Source organism: Aspergillus mulundensis (genome assembly GCF_003369625.1).
Source record: "Aspergillus mulundensis strain DSM 5745 chromosome Unknown scaffold_2, whole genome shotgun sequence".
Taxonomy (NCBI): Eukaryota; Fungi; Ascomycota; class Eurotiomycetes; order Eurotiales; family Aspergillaceae; genus Aspergillus; species Aspergillus mulundensis.
In genome coordinates this window covers 960,468-975,117 of record NW_020797890.1, presented here as the reverse complement: position 1 = coordinate 975,117, position 14,650 = coordinate 960,468, and the positions used below count along the sequence as shown (strand labels likewise).

General features: G+C 53.8%; 4 protein-coding genes across 4 annotated transcripts; 2 read left to right on the top strand and 2 right to left on the bottom strand.

Moving 5' to 3' along the window:
- Positions 1-700: 700 nt before the first annotated feature.
- DSM5745_02999 (actin-related protein 2/3 complex subunit 5 family protein) lies at positions 701-1,351 on the top strand (the record flags this gene model as incomplete). The annotated part of the gene is made up of 2 exons (XM_026745015.1): positions 701-1,059; positions 1,129-1,351. 2 exons carry the CDS (start codon positions 701-703, stop codon positions 1,349-1,351), a joined length of 582 nt encoding a protein of 193 aa, XP_026605881.1.
- A 67-nt stretch (positions 1,352-1,418) lies between these two features.
- On the bottom strand, positions 1,419-2,621 carry DSM5745_02998 (uncharacterized protein; the record flags this gene model as incomplete). Its single annotated transcript, XM_026745014.1, has 2 exons — positions 1,419-2,315; positions 2,406-2,621. The coding sequence occupies 2 exons, from the start codon at positions 2,619-2,621 to the stop codon at positions 1,419-1,421; spliced, it is 1,113 nt and encodes a 370-aa protein (XP_026605880.1).
- Positions 2,622-3,708: 1,087 nt separating this feature from the next.
- On the top strand, positions 3,709-4,905 carry DSM5745_02997 (putative dynactin Arp1 p62 subunit RO2; the record flags this gene model as incomplete). The annotated part of the gene is made up of 1 exon (XM_026745013.1): positions 3,709-4,905. One exon carries the CDS (start codon positions 3,709-3,711, stop codon positions 4,903-4,905), a length of 1,197 nt encoding a protein of 398 aa, XP_026605879.1.
- A 371-nt stretch (positions 4,906-5,276) lies between these two features.
- On the bottom strand, positions 5,277-7,584 carry DSM5745_02996 (40S ribosomal eS7 domain-containing protein; the record flags this gene model as incomplete). Its single annotated transcript, XM_026745012.1, has 6 exons — positions 5,277-5,640; positions 5,745-5,827; positions 6,042-6,385; positions 6,651-7,271; positions 7,321-7,384; positions 7,501-7,584. 6 exons carry the CDS (start codon positions 7,582-7,584, stop codon positions 5,277-5,279), a joined length of 1,560 nt encoding a protein of 519 aa, XP_026605878.1.
- Between the last annotated feature and the right edge of the window lie 7,066 nt (positions 7,585-14,650).

Here is a 14,650-nt window from a genome sequence, read left to right as displayed (position 1 = left end):
GGTCCTTTAAGATGTCGCCTACATTCGTTGACCTTATAATCAATGCCCACTTGTAATGCTCCCTTTGTATAGACGGCCATGGTTCATAGCGTGGACATGGTCCGTAGTAGGCATCCGTGCTACCTCTGCTCATAACCATGTCCATGCTTCAAACCCACTTTGTATGCTACCCACATCCATAAGCTATGGATCAGCTACCTGTCTTCATAGCCATATTATAGGCATGGTACACAAGATGAATCCTTAGACAGGTGGTAGACTGTAACTATAGGGTTAGCCATTTCATGCCTGAGGCGTTCAGGCATCAATTCTATTTCACTAGCACAGACAGTAAACCTGGCCATTGATTCTGATTAAGTGATGTTATGAACTCCTGTTTCCTATTCTCTAGTCCAGTCATCTGCATAATCCTGGAGAGAGCTGAAGGGTGGCTGTCCCAGAAAGCCATCTGTCACAACCCAGCAGCCTTCCCCGCGTGGAACTGAGCCTCTCTTAGCTCAATTGATGACGACCCAACTTCTCCCTCCTCCGTCCTCTCCAGCTCCACCGCAACACCACCACCACCGCTCCTCAATCCCTCTCCTCTAACAACCAACCCATTACCACCCGGGTTTCGAATCCAAATCCAATCCAACCCGAATAATCAAAAACAACCCTACCTACCAACCCTCAAACCCCCACAACCAAACCCAAACCCAAAATGTCCACCCTAAACTACCGCACGATAAACATCGACGCCCTCGACCCGGACAGCCCGCAGAACTTCCCAATCGAGTCCCTCCTGCCCTCCACGCTCCCCCCCTCGCAAGGCCCCAGCGACGCCGCGAACACGGCCACACAGGTCCGGCAGCTCCTGCGCTCGGGCGACCCCGCCGCGGCGCTGATCCACGTGCTCGACACGGCGCCCCTGGGCGGCGACGAGGGCGCGAAGCAGGTCCACCTTGCGACGGTTATCGATGTCCTGCAGGGGATTAGGCAGAGTGAGATGGGACGGGTTCTAGCTGCTGTGCTTGAGGGGCAGGGCGGTGTTGAGAGGGGGGATTGTTTGATGAAGTACTTGTATGTCCTCTCTTTCTTCTTCTAGGTTGGTATGGATTGATTAGGGTATGCTAATGATGGTTCGTGCAGGTACAAGGGTATGGCGGCCGGGGGACCGAGCAACGGCGCGCAGAGCCCCAGGAAGTCGGTGTCGCCGCAGAGCACGGGGTTTTCGCAGATCCAGGCGAGGAATCTTGGTGAGGGGGGTGGTGGGCAGCAGATGAGCGTGCTGCTGAACTGGCATGAGAAGCTGGTGGAGTTGGCGGGGACGGGGTCGATTGTGCGTGTCATGACGGACCGAAGGACTGTTTAAGCTTGTCATGTTGTCATTCGACTTTTGTTGTTCCTTGTTCATTGTGATACTGTACAGAGGCTATAGACTATGGCCTGAAATCACCACCGCCCAAAATATCCTTCAGATTCACCTCTCCGCTTCCCCGCGCCAGCGGCTGGCTCTGTCCCTCTCCCTCCTTCCAACCAATCATATAGATCAGCCGGAACGTCGCTGGAATTCCAGGAGCACCCTCCTCCATATGCAACTGCCTGTAAATTGCCTCGTTGGCCAGCAGCACATCTCGGGATATAGGCCCCTGTTCTCGCTGCACAATGGCATTATTCTCCCCCATCGCCTGCAGATCCGCCATGAGCGAGAATGTATCCGGGAACTCCACCACAATATCCTCCACATCCACCGTCAGCATCTTAAACCCAGCCTTGGTCAACAACCCGCCAACATCTCTGACATCCGCAAGCGGACTAACATGCGGCGAGACACCACCCCGCCTCTCCAGATCCGCCAGCTGCAGCGACGTCCTCAGCTCAAAGAGCGTGTCTCCTCCAAACATCGCCGCAATGAACGGGCAGTCCGGCTTCAAGACCGAATTCACCTGCGCCAGCAGCGAGGGAAGGTCATTTATCCAGTGGATTGAGAGAGACGAAAGAACTGCATCGAAAGTATTGGGTTCGTAGGGTAGGGATTCGAGGTCCGGAATCACTTTGCGGGTTATAGGGAGGAGTTTATTGAAGGGGAGGTCTGCGTCGCGGTGCAGGAGGGCCGGTGATGTCTCGATGGCTGTGAGGTGGTCTATTCGGTCGGCGAGGGTGACTGTTTCGCCGCCGGAGGAGATGGTTGCGCCCTCGGGGGTTATGGTTGTCCCTGCTGCGGCATCTGCATCTGCGCCTGCGTCGAGCGCTGGGATGGGTGTTGTTAGGGCGCGCGCGATGTTGCAGCTGTTTGCGCCAAGGTCGAGCACGTTGGGGAATCTGCGTTTGATGTCCTAGTTGTGTCTGTTAGTCTCGGCTTCTCGTCATGGAGCTGTATGTAGCTGTAGCTAGCTAGGATAGCTAGGGTAGGTAGGAGTCCGTACAAGGAGACGCTCGCATAGCCGCATGGCGACCTCATCCTTGAGGTAGTCGACTTTCCGGCTCTCTTCGACATTCTGCGCCGCGCGCTCTTTCTGGAGATGTTTGGTCTTGCGGTTGAAGATTTCCAGCACCGGGTTGCCGGGGGTTTGGCTAGCGTACGTGCGGCGAGGCGCCTGTGAGGCGCGGATGGCGGGGCGGAGGTGCCGGAGAGATGACATTGTGATTTTATAGGGTATGTGTGATGATGATTGAGAAATTGAGTTGGATTTTAGCAGAATTGCTGGTTAGATGGCCATTTTCGAGCAAGTGGTTGTGACGTCGGAGAAGGAAATCTTTGGCTTTGTTGATTGTCGATAAGGAGCTCGGATTTCCAGCAAACGCCGCCTCCACCTCAACAACGAACCCCCTCATTTCTCAATAGGGCGGTCCAGCAGGCTGTCAGGTAAGAATCCTAATTCCGCTCGTGTGGCCTAGTGTATACTGACGTGGATAGCATGGCGTGCCCATTCCCCTATACGTTCATCTCCTGCCCATGTGCAGACGCCCCGGATCCCTCCAGAAATCGGAGATCAAGAGAGTCGCCGCAAAAAGCCAGTCCCGTCAAGCCACGCCCGCAGCCCGTGATATCTGACGACGAGGATGAGGACGAACAGACTTTTGACCCTCGCGCCCCGCGGTCCAATTTCTCTCTTTACCCGCCCGAGCAGCTCCTATACTGTGAGGACTGCCACCAGATCAAGTGCCCGCGATGCATCACGGAGGAGATATTGTGCTGGTATTGTCCGAGCTGTCTGTTTGAGACACCGAGTAGCTTAGTGCGATATGAAGGGAATCGGTGCGCCTTATCTTTTACTTTCTTGATTTGTTTGTGGGATGGACGCTGATTTTGATAGATGCGGGCGGAATTGCTTCAATTGCCCAAGCTGTACAGCGCCACTGGCTGTCACGGCGCTAGAGGGCGACTCCTCGGGGGAGCATGCAGGCCCCTGGGTGCTGTCTTGCAACTACTGCATGTGGACGACCTTGGATATTGGAATCAAGTTCAACAAGCCGACCAATATCCGTGGTCAATTGACGAAATTGACAACCGACCCGTCTTCTGCGCCTCCATCTCGCTCGCACGGCTCGCACGGGGGTTCCAAGTCATTCGGCGAGCTCAAATCTCCCCTGTCCATGTACTCGTCTATTGACGAACAGCTCCCGCCTGCCGGGACGAAACCCGACGAAGAACAACCTACAACCACAAACGCCCCGCGCACGCGCGACGCCCGCTTCGCAGCCCTCAAGAACTTCTACAAAGACCAGATGTCTGAGACAAACACCACGGGCGTCAACCCCGCCAACCTTGCCAACCAATTCTCCTCCCCAAGCGAGTTACAACGCATCATGTCACTCTACACGCGATCCGGGCTCTCGCTCTATGGCAACAGCAGCAAAAAGGCCCGCGCTAAACCCCCCGTCATGCGCGAAGCCCTGACACCAGCCGAGGGCCTCTCCATCCCCAGTAACCCCGACTCCGAAACAGCCATCATCCGCCGCCTTGCTTCGGACGACTGCGGCTGGGAAGGCACCGTCTCTATCGAACAGCGCACCTCGCTATCTCAGTCCCCGAACGCGCGCTTCGTCGAGGACCTCCTCCCACTCCCAACATTACTCCGCACGAAGCGCTCCAAGCGCTGTAAATCGTGCAAGCACATACTCGTCAAGCCAGAGTTCAAACCGCAATCTGTCCGATACCGCATCAAACTCATTGCAATCAGCTACATCCCCCTCCCTACACTCCGGCCGCTTGTTCTCCCCCCTTCATCCTCCCAGCCAGTACCACCGCCAGCTCCAGACCTCAATGCTCTTCCGCCGCAGAAACCGATTCAGCTGCTTCTGACACTAAAGAACCACATGTTCGATCCCGTCCGCATTACGCTCGCAACACCATCTGTGACACCCGGCCGTGTCGCGTCAAAGGTTACAATCCTCTGTCCGCAGTTCGATATCGGCGCGAACAAGGACGCCTGGAGCGAGGCGCTCGAACCCGTTGCGCCGCCTTATGAGAGGGTCGCAGAGGCAGGCAAGGTGTGGGAGAAGGGCCGGAACTGGACGACTGTCGTGCTGGAGGTCGTACCTGGCTCCTTACCTGGTCTGGGAGGGAAGCGGCCAACGGCCGGCAATGACAGTAGCAGCGACGACGAAGCCGGAAATGACAGCGACGACAGCGGCAATGACCTTATGAAAGTATCGGGACAGTTGGACTGGAGCGGGCAGGCCTCCGACCCGTCGCAGCAGATCCAGCCCGACGAAGACGTGCTCGAGATTCCGGTCTTCGTGCGCATGGAATGGGACTCGGATAGTCCGATGGAGTCGGAGGAGGGAGGGAAGGGCTCGCTGGGTGCCGGCGCTGGTCTTGGTGCCGATGGAGGGACGAAGAGGGAGTTGGCGTATTGGATGGTGTTGGGGGTTGGGAGGATTGTGTCTGGCGGGTCTGCGTCCAGCCCTGATTCCGCATAGGTAGCCTTGATTGACCCAGACGTATTTGCTAGAAACCGCGTGTTTGATATACCCCCATACTCGTACAATTACAGCGCCCGCATCCACTTACTCCAACTTACTACAGCTAGAAGAGAAAATGAACTTGGGTAATTTTTTTATCTTTCAACCACGCCGAACAAAAGAGAACAGCCCGGGCCAAAAACAGATCATGACTGAGTGTAATTATCACATCACATCACATTCCTTCCTTTCCTCTTCCTCCCCGGATGCGAGAAGCGGCAGAGAGTAGAAGACATAAATATGAGCTATCCCTCTCCCTATGTCATAACCCTATAAACCTCGACTCCGCACCTGTTCCTCGTCTCCCATCAACCGAGCAAAGAGCAAATCTAGTACTCAGAGGCACCCTGGGGGAACTCGAAAACGACAGCACGACCCGTCAGACGACGGTAGACCTCGCCGTAGGCGTCGAGGCGGTGGTCAACACCACCACGCTCCTTCTCGTCGAGGATAACCTTGAGCGTCTTGGAGCCGTCCTCCTTGGTGCGGGTGCGCTTGCCGACGATCTCAACGGGGTAGACGAGGTCGTCGAGGATGGCGTCGTGGACGGCCGTGAGGGTGCGGGAACGGGGGCGCTTCTGCTTCTGGTTGGTGCGGGAGTTGACGGAGCGCTTGGGCTTGGGGAGGATGCGGCGCTGAGCGACGAAGAGGACGTGGCGGTCGGAGAACTTCTTCTCGAGTTCGCGGGTCAGGCTGTGGGTTTGTTAGTTGGCTTCTTTTTGCGGAGTGCGGAGCGATGTGTTCATGGCGGGTTGGTGCTGGTGTAGAGAATGCATGGGTGGGTGGATTGAGCGTACCGCTGCTGGATCTTGTGGAAGGCCTGGAGGAGAGGGACGGGGACGAAGACGATGACAGCCTTCTTGCCGTGGCCGACCTCGACCTATAATTGAATTTGTTAGAACCAGATCATAAAACCCAGATGTATTTTCAACGCCGATTCTGATCTCCCCAGCCACGCCGAACAGCAATGCCTCCGTTCCGTCCCAATTGACCGATATCAAATTGTCCATATTTTTTTTTTTCGATTCGACATTTCCTCCCCCGTGGCCCGTGTTTTCCCCCAAATCCAACCAAAGAAATCCGTAACCGCTTACCTCACGAGCAGACACGAACTGCAGAGGCCGGAGAGTAGCCTTCAGGTCCTGTGTGTTGCTCTCCAAGTCGAAGAGAGCACCCGCGATCGCGGTCTCCAGCTCGGAGGGGTTCTGCCTCGAGGGCGAGTTGTGGGCGATCTTGTTGATGGCAGCCATTTTGAAAGGGAATGTAGTGCAGACAGGGAGATCTGACTGTGCTGCTGCTGGGGGTGCTGTCCCTTTGATGTGGTTGCTGGCGGGTTGGTCGACGGAGAGCAATTCAAATTGCGACTTGTGAGGGCGGAGTTTGGGCGCTGTGGGATCGGAGGCTCGGCCTCGCTTAGCTGGGGTCTGCCTGTTTAGGACTAGTGCGTCATGTGACTTGGATGCCCTCTATACAACTCACTTCCTTCACGATGAATAGACTCTCAAAAAATGTATGCAATTGATGTATAACGATTGTATGTACTCAAATGATACACTGCTACTAAGAGCACGTCGCTGAGGCAGCATGAAATCCAGCACAGCAAGTCAGAACGCCACAAAACAACATGGAAAAACGCAGAGATCACTCTGTAACCTGGCGACTGACGGTATCTGTAAGAAAAGAATTAAAAACACATTATTAACAAGCGCATCCCTCCTTCGCCGTCGCCGCACCGCGATCCCCAAGGTTGACTCGTGAGTCGTCGGTCGATCGACCGCCACCCCCAATAGTAGTCTGCCCGGTGCCTGCGCCAGCGCCTCGTCCACTCTTCAGACTGCTCTCTGGAATGGCATTGGCAATCGCAGTAAAGACGTCCGTCACATTCAACCCGGTCTTGGCGCTGGTCTCGAAGAAGAGAAGTCCCTCCTCGTCCGCATACGTACTGGCCTCCCGCGTCGGCACCTTTCGAGCATCACCAGGCGTGTTATCCTCGTGCTCTTCCTGGTTCTCGCCAGCATCGTCTCCCTCCGTGGCTTCTCGCTCAGCCTCGGCGGGTGTCTCGCCGCCATCATTCGTCAAATCCAGCTTGTTGCCTACCAGAGCAATAACAATGCCAGGACTGGCTTGTCGCTGCAGTTCCGCCACCCAATGCTTGGCCTTTGTCAGAGAAGAGGGCTTGGTCACATCGTAGACCACGAGCGCCGCCTGGGCGTTACGGTAGTACATGGGGGCGAGCGAAGCAAAGCGCTCCTGACCGGCGGTATCCCAGATCTCAAACTTGATTGTTCGGGTGGGAAGCGAGCACTTCTGAGTCAGGAAGGCAGCTGATACGGTCAGCTTCCTGAAGGCAAATCGTCATCGCCGGTCGCTTACCTCCAATTGTGGGCTCCTTGTTCTCCTGGAAGTCATTGTTGACGAATCGCAGCACCAGCGAGGACTATCAACCACAATGCGTCAGTACCGACTTGGCCACCGTGGGTTACCCATGTACAACGAGGGAAACAAATGCCGAGGCGCAGATACCACGCCAGCAGGGGAACAGGAACATCGTACCTTTCCTACAGCGGCTTCTCCCAGAAGTACCAGTTTGACACTACTGCTCGGCTTTGGCGCACTCGCGGGAGTTGACTCAGACATGGCTAACGGGGCCCAACGAGGGAATGGCTTGGATGGATCAGGTCGTCGTGCAGCAACAGGCAAGATATGAACAACGGGTGATTGCAAATTCGCAGGAGAACAATCCGGGTAGCCTAAACGCAAAAAAGAAAATAAGAAAAGAGTCAGAACCACTGGCCTGTGTTCAGTGACTCGGTTTCAAGCAGGGGTTGTTTGACAGGCAGCAGACTAATGGAAAGACGCAGAGTAGAGCACACACCAGTACCAGGAGAGAGATGGAAAGAGCGGTGGGCGGGTGGAGATAGGGCAGCCTGCTCTGGCGGGATTCTAGACGCCTTGCAACCTGCCGTATGTGATTTGAAAGCTCGCAGACTGTTGGTCCTTTAAAGTCAGGTTTCGTCAGAGTGTCGGTCGATGCGACGGATTCATCGGCAGCACCAGTCGCAACCGTCTGTAATGAGGCGGAGACCTGGGCAGCTGATGACGCTAGTCCAGGTCAGGCCTAGCGCCCTCAGCCAGTCACGGGAGTCACGGGAGCTGCCCGCGCCAGGGATAGTGGTTCTTGCGGAAACAAGCAAGCAAAGAACCGTTGGATTAGAGGACAAGTTCCTGATTTTCATGCTTCCGGCTGATTGTTTGTTTGCTTGCAGGCGTTAGACGGTTAGATAGATCTACAACCTGGATTTGATCATCTCACCTCTGCCAAAAAGCAAAACAGCCTGTGCTTTCGCTATCTGCGCAAAGTACTCGGCCGGATCTACAACCCCAACGCAGCAGCAGCAGCACAATCGCACAGAGTCACAGCGCCATCAGAATAAAACCGGTCAGAGCTTCGATGAACGAAGGAATGAAAGAACAACACCTTAGGCCTCTCCGCTCTAATCAGTGTCCACCGCCAATGGAAAGCATCGCTGGTTGACACCCAACGCAGTCTAGTTTGATTGGGCCCAGCACTAAAGCGCCGGGCCTTTGGGTACAAGTCGCGATACCTAGTGCCCGCTGGCCCATGCGTAGCTACCTAGGGTCCTAGGTACACAGTGCCCGGTATAGCAAATGGTTGTACATGTAAACGTGCGTTGACACGCAGTCGGAGGAATGACGTGCCAGAGGAGGACGAGCAGAGGCCTGGCGGTGGTTACATACCCAGGCTCGCACGGCATCAACCTCTGCATCCCCGATAGCTGCCCAAAAAAAGAAGCACGGCGCAACGCAAGAACGCAACGCTGGGATTCTCGACCAGGGCCTGCCGGATAACTAAGGCACCGTTAGCTTGACTCAAAAACACCCGGGCGAATGAGAGGTACCTGTGTCTGTAAAATCCCGGCTGGCAATCAAGACCAAGGCGATTTCATCGGCGGTGTCGTTTATGGATTTGTTGGCCAGTCAGTCAGTGGTCAAAGGTTATTTGTTGGAGTCGCCCAAGTTTTTATGAACCAAGAAAGGCTTGCCAACACCTGCTTTCATTCTCGAGGAAATCTCAGGATAGTGTACAGAAAAACGCGACAAAAGTACCACTCTTCATAAACAAAGGAAATCTAGTATCGATCAAAAGCAAAAACACAGCCCAGGGCTAGAACGAAAAAGTAAAAGGAAATATAAAAAAAAGAGTCGGCCGCGAGGCCACAAATCTAATATGTCTTGGTATCAACCCATGCATCCCAGAATCTCAAGCCCAGTCCTGTCTATACCAAACGCCAGTACAAAGAAAAAATATGGTAAACCCCAAAATGTCAGTATCCAGAAACGTCGCAGCACTTTTGGTGTCAAATCTGATCATGGCCTCAACTTGTTCGTGTCGGTGAAAGTATTAAATGTAGTAGATAAGGTCTCGAAAGTATCGGTCGAAGAGAAGAGCGGCACGGCGGTGTCGATCGAGAAGGGTCAAATGTAAAGCTCCACTTGGAGAGGAATGGCGATATTAAAGCGATCTATGAAGTCCGAAACGAATAGCGGCCGATGATGAACAGGGTAGTGTTACAGAGAACTGCACGGCAGGGTTAGCACTGGAACGAATGTACCTGGTCCGAGGACCACTCACAGTAAAAGATCAAGTTCATAGCAGACACGTCAAACTCCAGAGGCCAAGGCGCCATGGAACAAAACCACAAACGACTTTTCGCACAGGAAAAGAGAAAATCACAGTATCATGTGGTTGGCACATGCAACGGGAGCCCCAGACGTTTATTTTGGGGGTGGTGGAGGAGCGCCAGGCTTCTTAACTCCCGTCGTGTCATAGGCTCCCCTTCCCATGTTGCAAGCTGAGAGGTCTCGGAGAATCATGTGGAGGTCTGCGCGAACAGTCATGGTCAGCTTGGGTGGATTTCCAATTGACTTGGTAAAGGAGCGAGAGCGCGGTGCTTATGAACCAGAAATACGGGGGAATGACTCACGGTATAAATAAACACAGAATATATCTCACTCAGCTTTATTAATAAATATTCCAGAAAACGCAACTCAGCCGGTGGCTGTGGCCTAGTCTGTGTTGGACAACGGAGGTGGATGCGTCGACTAGCGGGTGAGGTATCAAGATTCCAGGCAAAGTTGCAGCTGCAGGCGAGATCCGATCCTTTAAGTGCCCACAACCCCAATCTAAGGCAGGGTGACGCAGTGACGAGGCAGCACGAGCAGGTAGGGCAGGAATGCGACAAAGTACCCGGGTACTGCACAAAGGATTGCGAGGGATGCTCCGGCGCGCGGAATCAGAGGACCAGTCCGTCTGATTTGGAGGCTTTCGATTTGCTGTCAACAAGCGCTAGAAATGGCGGTTGCTGAGGATTTATTTCCGCTAGTTCGCTAGGTAGGAGTAGCGGCGCAGGGGGAAAGCGTATATAGTGTTCGATGAGGATGGCCGGGACCGGCAGATCGCAGCAAGGAGGAGGAAAGGGAGAAGAGTAGATGCCGCGGGAGTTGGCCTGTTTGGTCCGGGCGTGGAGGGACTTTGACTGGAGAGATAGCAGGAGGGAGGACTCAAGGGAGGAAGCCGTCACGTAATAGGCAATGGAGAGGTCCTGGGCAGCGAGGACAAGGGAATGGCCGCGGAGGGAGTGCGAGTAGGAGGTGTGTCCGTCAAGGAATGGATGATGGTGAGGAATTTCAAGAAGGCCGACAGACGGGGGGATCCAGCTTTGATATATAACCACCTAGGGTCTTTAAAGAGAGGTATCTTTTGAGTATGGTCTAGAAATCTAATTAAACAAAAAAAAAATAAGAGAGTCAAAAAAAGCAAGGCTTAAACCTACAGGGAAAAGCAAAAAGACGCCAGGGAGCAGTTTTAAAGGGGAAACAGAAAATAAATGACAGAAAGAGGAATACTATGGATGAATCGTCATAAACAATACATGGAACACGGCTAAGACTGAAATGAGAAAAAGGAAAATAAAATAAATCGGACTTGGAAGCTCTGCGGCTCTCCCGCGTCCCGATACTAAGGTACGCGAAGCTGTGGGTTTTGCCAGCGATCCATCAACCGCCCCTTTCTTGCGTTCTTAGGGGGTTCCCCAACACTTCCATTGTGCTTCCACACTGGATGGAGTCCCTAAACTTCAGGCCTCGGGCGCCCTGGGCGTCCTCTTTGTTTACGTGAGAAGTATTGCTCAGACATCAGAGTCTCAGGGCTGGATGTATCTAGCTGAAAGCTCTCGGGCAGCGTATTTTGATTGCCTCCCAAAAATAAAACGGCGATGAATAATACGCCAACAGGGAACCAACAGGGGCATGGCGTCAGGTCAGGCCCAGCCACCATCATCATTTGAAGTCGAACTTGAAACTGATCTGGAAAAAGAACATAAAGCGAGAGCAAATATTACTAGAGCTCTCCACCGGGACCCATCGGGGAATCAGAAGCTAAGAACCGATTGTTCGGACCAGACAGACAAGTTTGATGGCGATAGAGGCTGCAGCAGAGAGGTCCGCGGATGGATCCGAATCCAGACTCCAGACTGTCCAGTCCACTCAATCTGCACCAGACCCGCCTCTCTTCATCAATTTCTCGCGTGGTGACGATGCCTTTCGCCTGAAAGACGCAGAGTCAGGGGCACTAAGACAGCCTGTCCAGGGCCCTATGTCGTTGGCCGGCGGTTTCTTTGATCGCTCCAACCAGAGGCGCAAACGTTAATCAGTTTCTCCCGAATTTTCAGGCCGGGGTCGTTATTGGTGGCGGATGTGCAAATTAACGCCGACAGCCGTCATGGTTGGATATTGAGTCAAGAGACTCAAGACCGAGGTTTAGTATCCGTTGGCAAGCAGATCTTAACAGGCATTACCCCGGCTCGGCTGAGACGAGCGAATCATAATATTGTTTGACAATCATTTAAAGATTCAGGCTGCAGCACATGCGAAGCCGTGAAGCTTCTGAGCCTTCCATACATGACGCGGAGTCCGACGAGGTCCTCTTGTGATCTGACCCCACGACTGGACGAGTCCGTAGTCCGTACAACTGACATCACTGGTCAAGCAGAGTCTAAGGACGCCTCGATCTCCATGCTGCAGCCGCGGGAGCTGGTACCTACAGCCGTCAGCCTAGCGCGAAGACTATCGCCAGCCAGATCGCTCTCCTTCAGTCTGCGTCGATTCTATCACGGGCGGAACGCTGCGACCAGACGGGTTTCTGTCACTTTTCCTCCGGACCCGGTCTGATGGACGCCCAACCGCCTGCATCTGCCAAAGTACAGCAGGTGTCGATAAGGTTTGCTCTTCTTTTTCTGCTTGCTTTGTTTCGGCGCCCTTTGCTTTTTCCCTGTGACGGTCACGGGGGGATATCCGCCTGGGCAAAAGGGGTGCTGATGATTACCAAATCATCAGGAACGGAGGATATCCGGCTATCCACAGGCCAGCCCGCTTTCCCCGTTACCACTAACCTGTATCGCCGGTACTGTACCACCGGCAGTCCATCGAATCTTCTATTCCTTCTAGCGTCTTTCCCAACAGGTTCTCCCCACAGCGGACTGTCATCTGCTAGCCCCTACATCTGGCAGCCTGCTTCTCGTTCGTCCACAGCCCACCGCGTGCCTGGAAACCCTGGGGGTATGGGCCTCAGGATGTTCTCGAAAACTCTGCCGCTTTGCTTGGGAAAAGCTCGCGGATCGAAGTCATCAACCGTCATCTACCGTTCCTATGGTCCTGGCCGTTACTTGTAAGATTGCGCGAGACCGGAAAAGATCCTTCTCCAGCTTGACTTCGCACCAGGTGGATCATGCCGGACGACGAAGGATCAGCTTCCTGGCTCGATTGAATTTGATCCCAGCATAAAGCCACGCGGGTTGCGGGCCCGCGGTCCATCTTCGGCTCCCTCAGGTTGACAGCGTAACCGTTACGAACTTACGGCTGTCGGCGACAAGCACATGTCTCGGGACTTTAGACTTTCTTTCTATTCTCGTGTTTCCTTCGCGCTGGAACATGACATGACTCTGGGACATGACTCTGGAACGTGAGAACCTGGATTGGCTGCGTGTAAGCGTGTTTCAAGTGTCATGAACGGTTGCTATTGGATCTGCCCTAAATCATGAAGGCGAATGCATGGGTGATCCTCGGCGCTTGACGAAATTCTCGGGGGACTGTCGGTACTTTGGTCTTGGAAGGTGGTCAGCGGCTGCATCCAGGGCGATGGCGACTGGGGTCTAGCGAGACTATGCGAGATTGCCGTTGAATCAGGTCTCGAACTCTCGATATTAGATTTGACACATTGTGCCCAACCCTGCATCGCAGCAAGAGGACCGGCTTAGAAGTGCGAGATTCATCAAACGCGGTTCTTACTGGGACAGAATCGGGCATAGGGAACCTCTTCAGCGTGTTGATGGGAGAAGTATAGCCGCTCGGGTATGCAAATGTTCCTGCATTGGCGTATGCATTAAGTGGACGACTAGCCCATGATCATCGATCCTCTGCTGCAGCCCAGCGGGTATTCCAGCTTCCAGAATCGTTCTGGAAGCTCTCCTGTCCATGGTTCACTTCGCGGACCGTTAGACTTTCCACAGTTTTTAAGCCGACCACTCTGAAAAGACCACGACGTAATTCCCTCCAAAGGATGGCCAGCCCACCACCAACTCCGTTCCACTCCGCAGCCAATCGTCTGCCTCGCATACCTTCATCGATGGCCGCGATAATGATTCAGAAACCACACCAAGACACTTTAGGTCAAAGTCAATACTGAAACGGAGAACGATCCGGTCGCAAATAGGATACAGCTAGAACCAAACTAGAAACAAAAGAACAACGGCCACGTCCAGAATTTGAACCGTTGGGCCCAATTTCTGAGCCGGGTTGGCAGGGAGACGCTTCCGCGTTCCACCGCTTCGCACCCTGCAGCGAAGATCACCCTCTCCTGAGTCCCGGAGTCCGTCCAGGAGATCATTCTCTCAATCAGACTAGTGCTTCGAGCTTCTGATTGCTCACGGATCGCGCCCGCACTTCCGCGAAGGGAAGATAATTGCCCATGGGGTATTATTGCTCTCGATGAGTCCGATACGGGGTGAAATCCGGCTGTTCCTGACTCAAAGCCTAAAGGCAACAAAGAAGCTCATAGTCGCAAATAGCCAATGTGATCAGAAGCCAGTGCTTCCTAGCAACCTCTGGACGGTAAACACTTACATTGCGCCTTCTGAAAGGGTACTTTCCACATTTCCGCTCAGAAATTCGGTTTCGGCTGGATGCATTAGCCTCAGATTGCAGATGTTTGAGCTCCAACGGGCCTCCGACACTGACACCGACCTGATGAATAGGACTCATAGGAATGACAGATCGTTGGCCTGAGCCTCGCCTTGCCGCATGGCAACAGGGTTCCTCGCTCCGAGCTCTCTCCAGATCAGATATTACAAAGAAGGCCCGAGAGCTCATATCGGAGCCAAGAACGGTACTTGCTCGTATGACAAACGACGCTTAGGCGCATGCCCGATTTGCTTGCATGCAGCTTGCAGACGCGATCTACCGATCTGCCAGGGAACCAAGCGGGAGGCTGGAACGCGCCTTGCAGAATAATGAATTATTGGCCTTGGGATGAGATATTCAACTGAAGCATGGGACCCGAGTATATTTGATGGCTGAAGCTGATTTAAGTTAGCACCAATTGTTTGGAGATCGATCAGAATCGGCT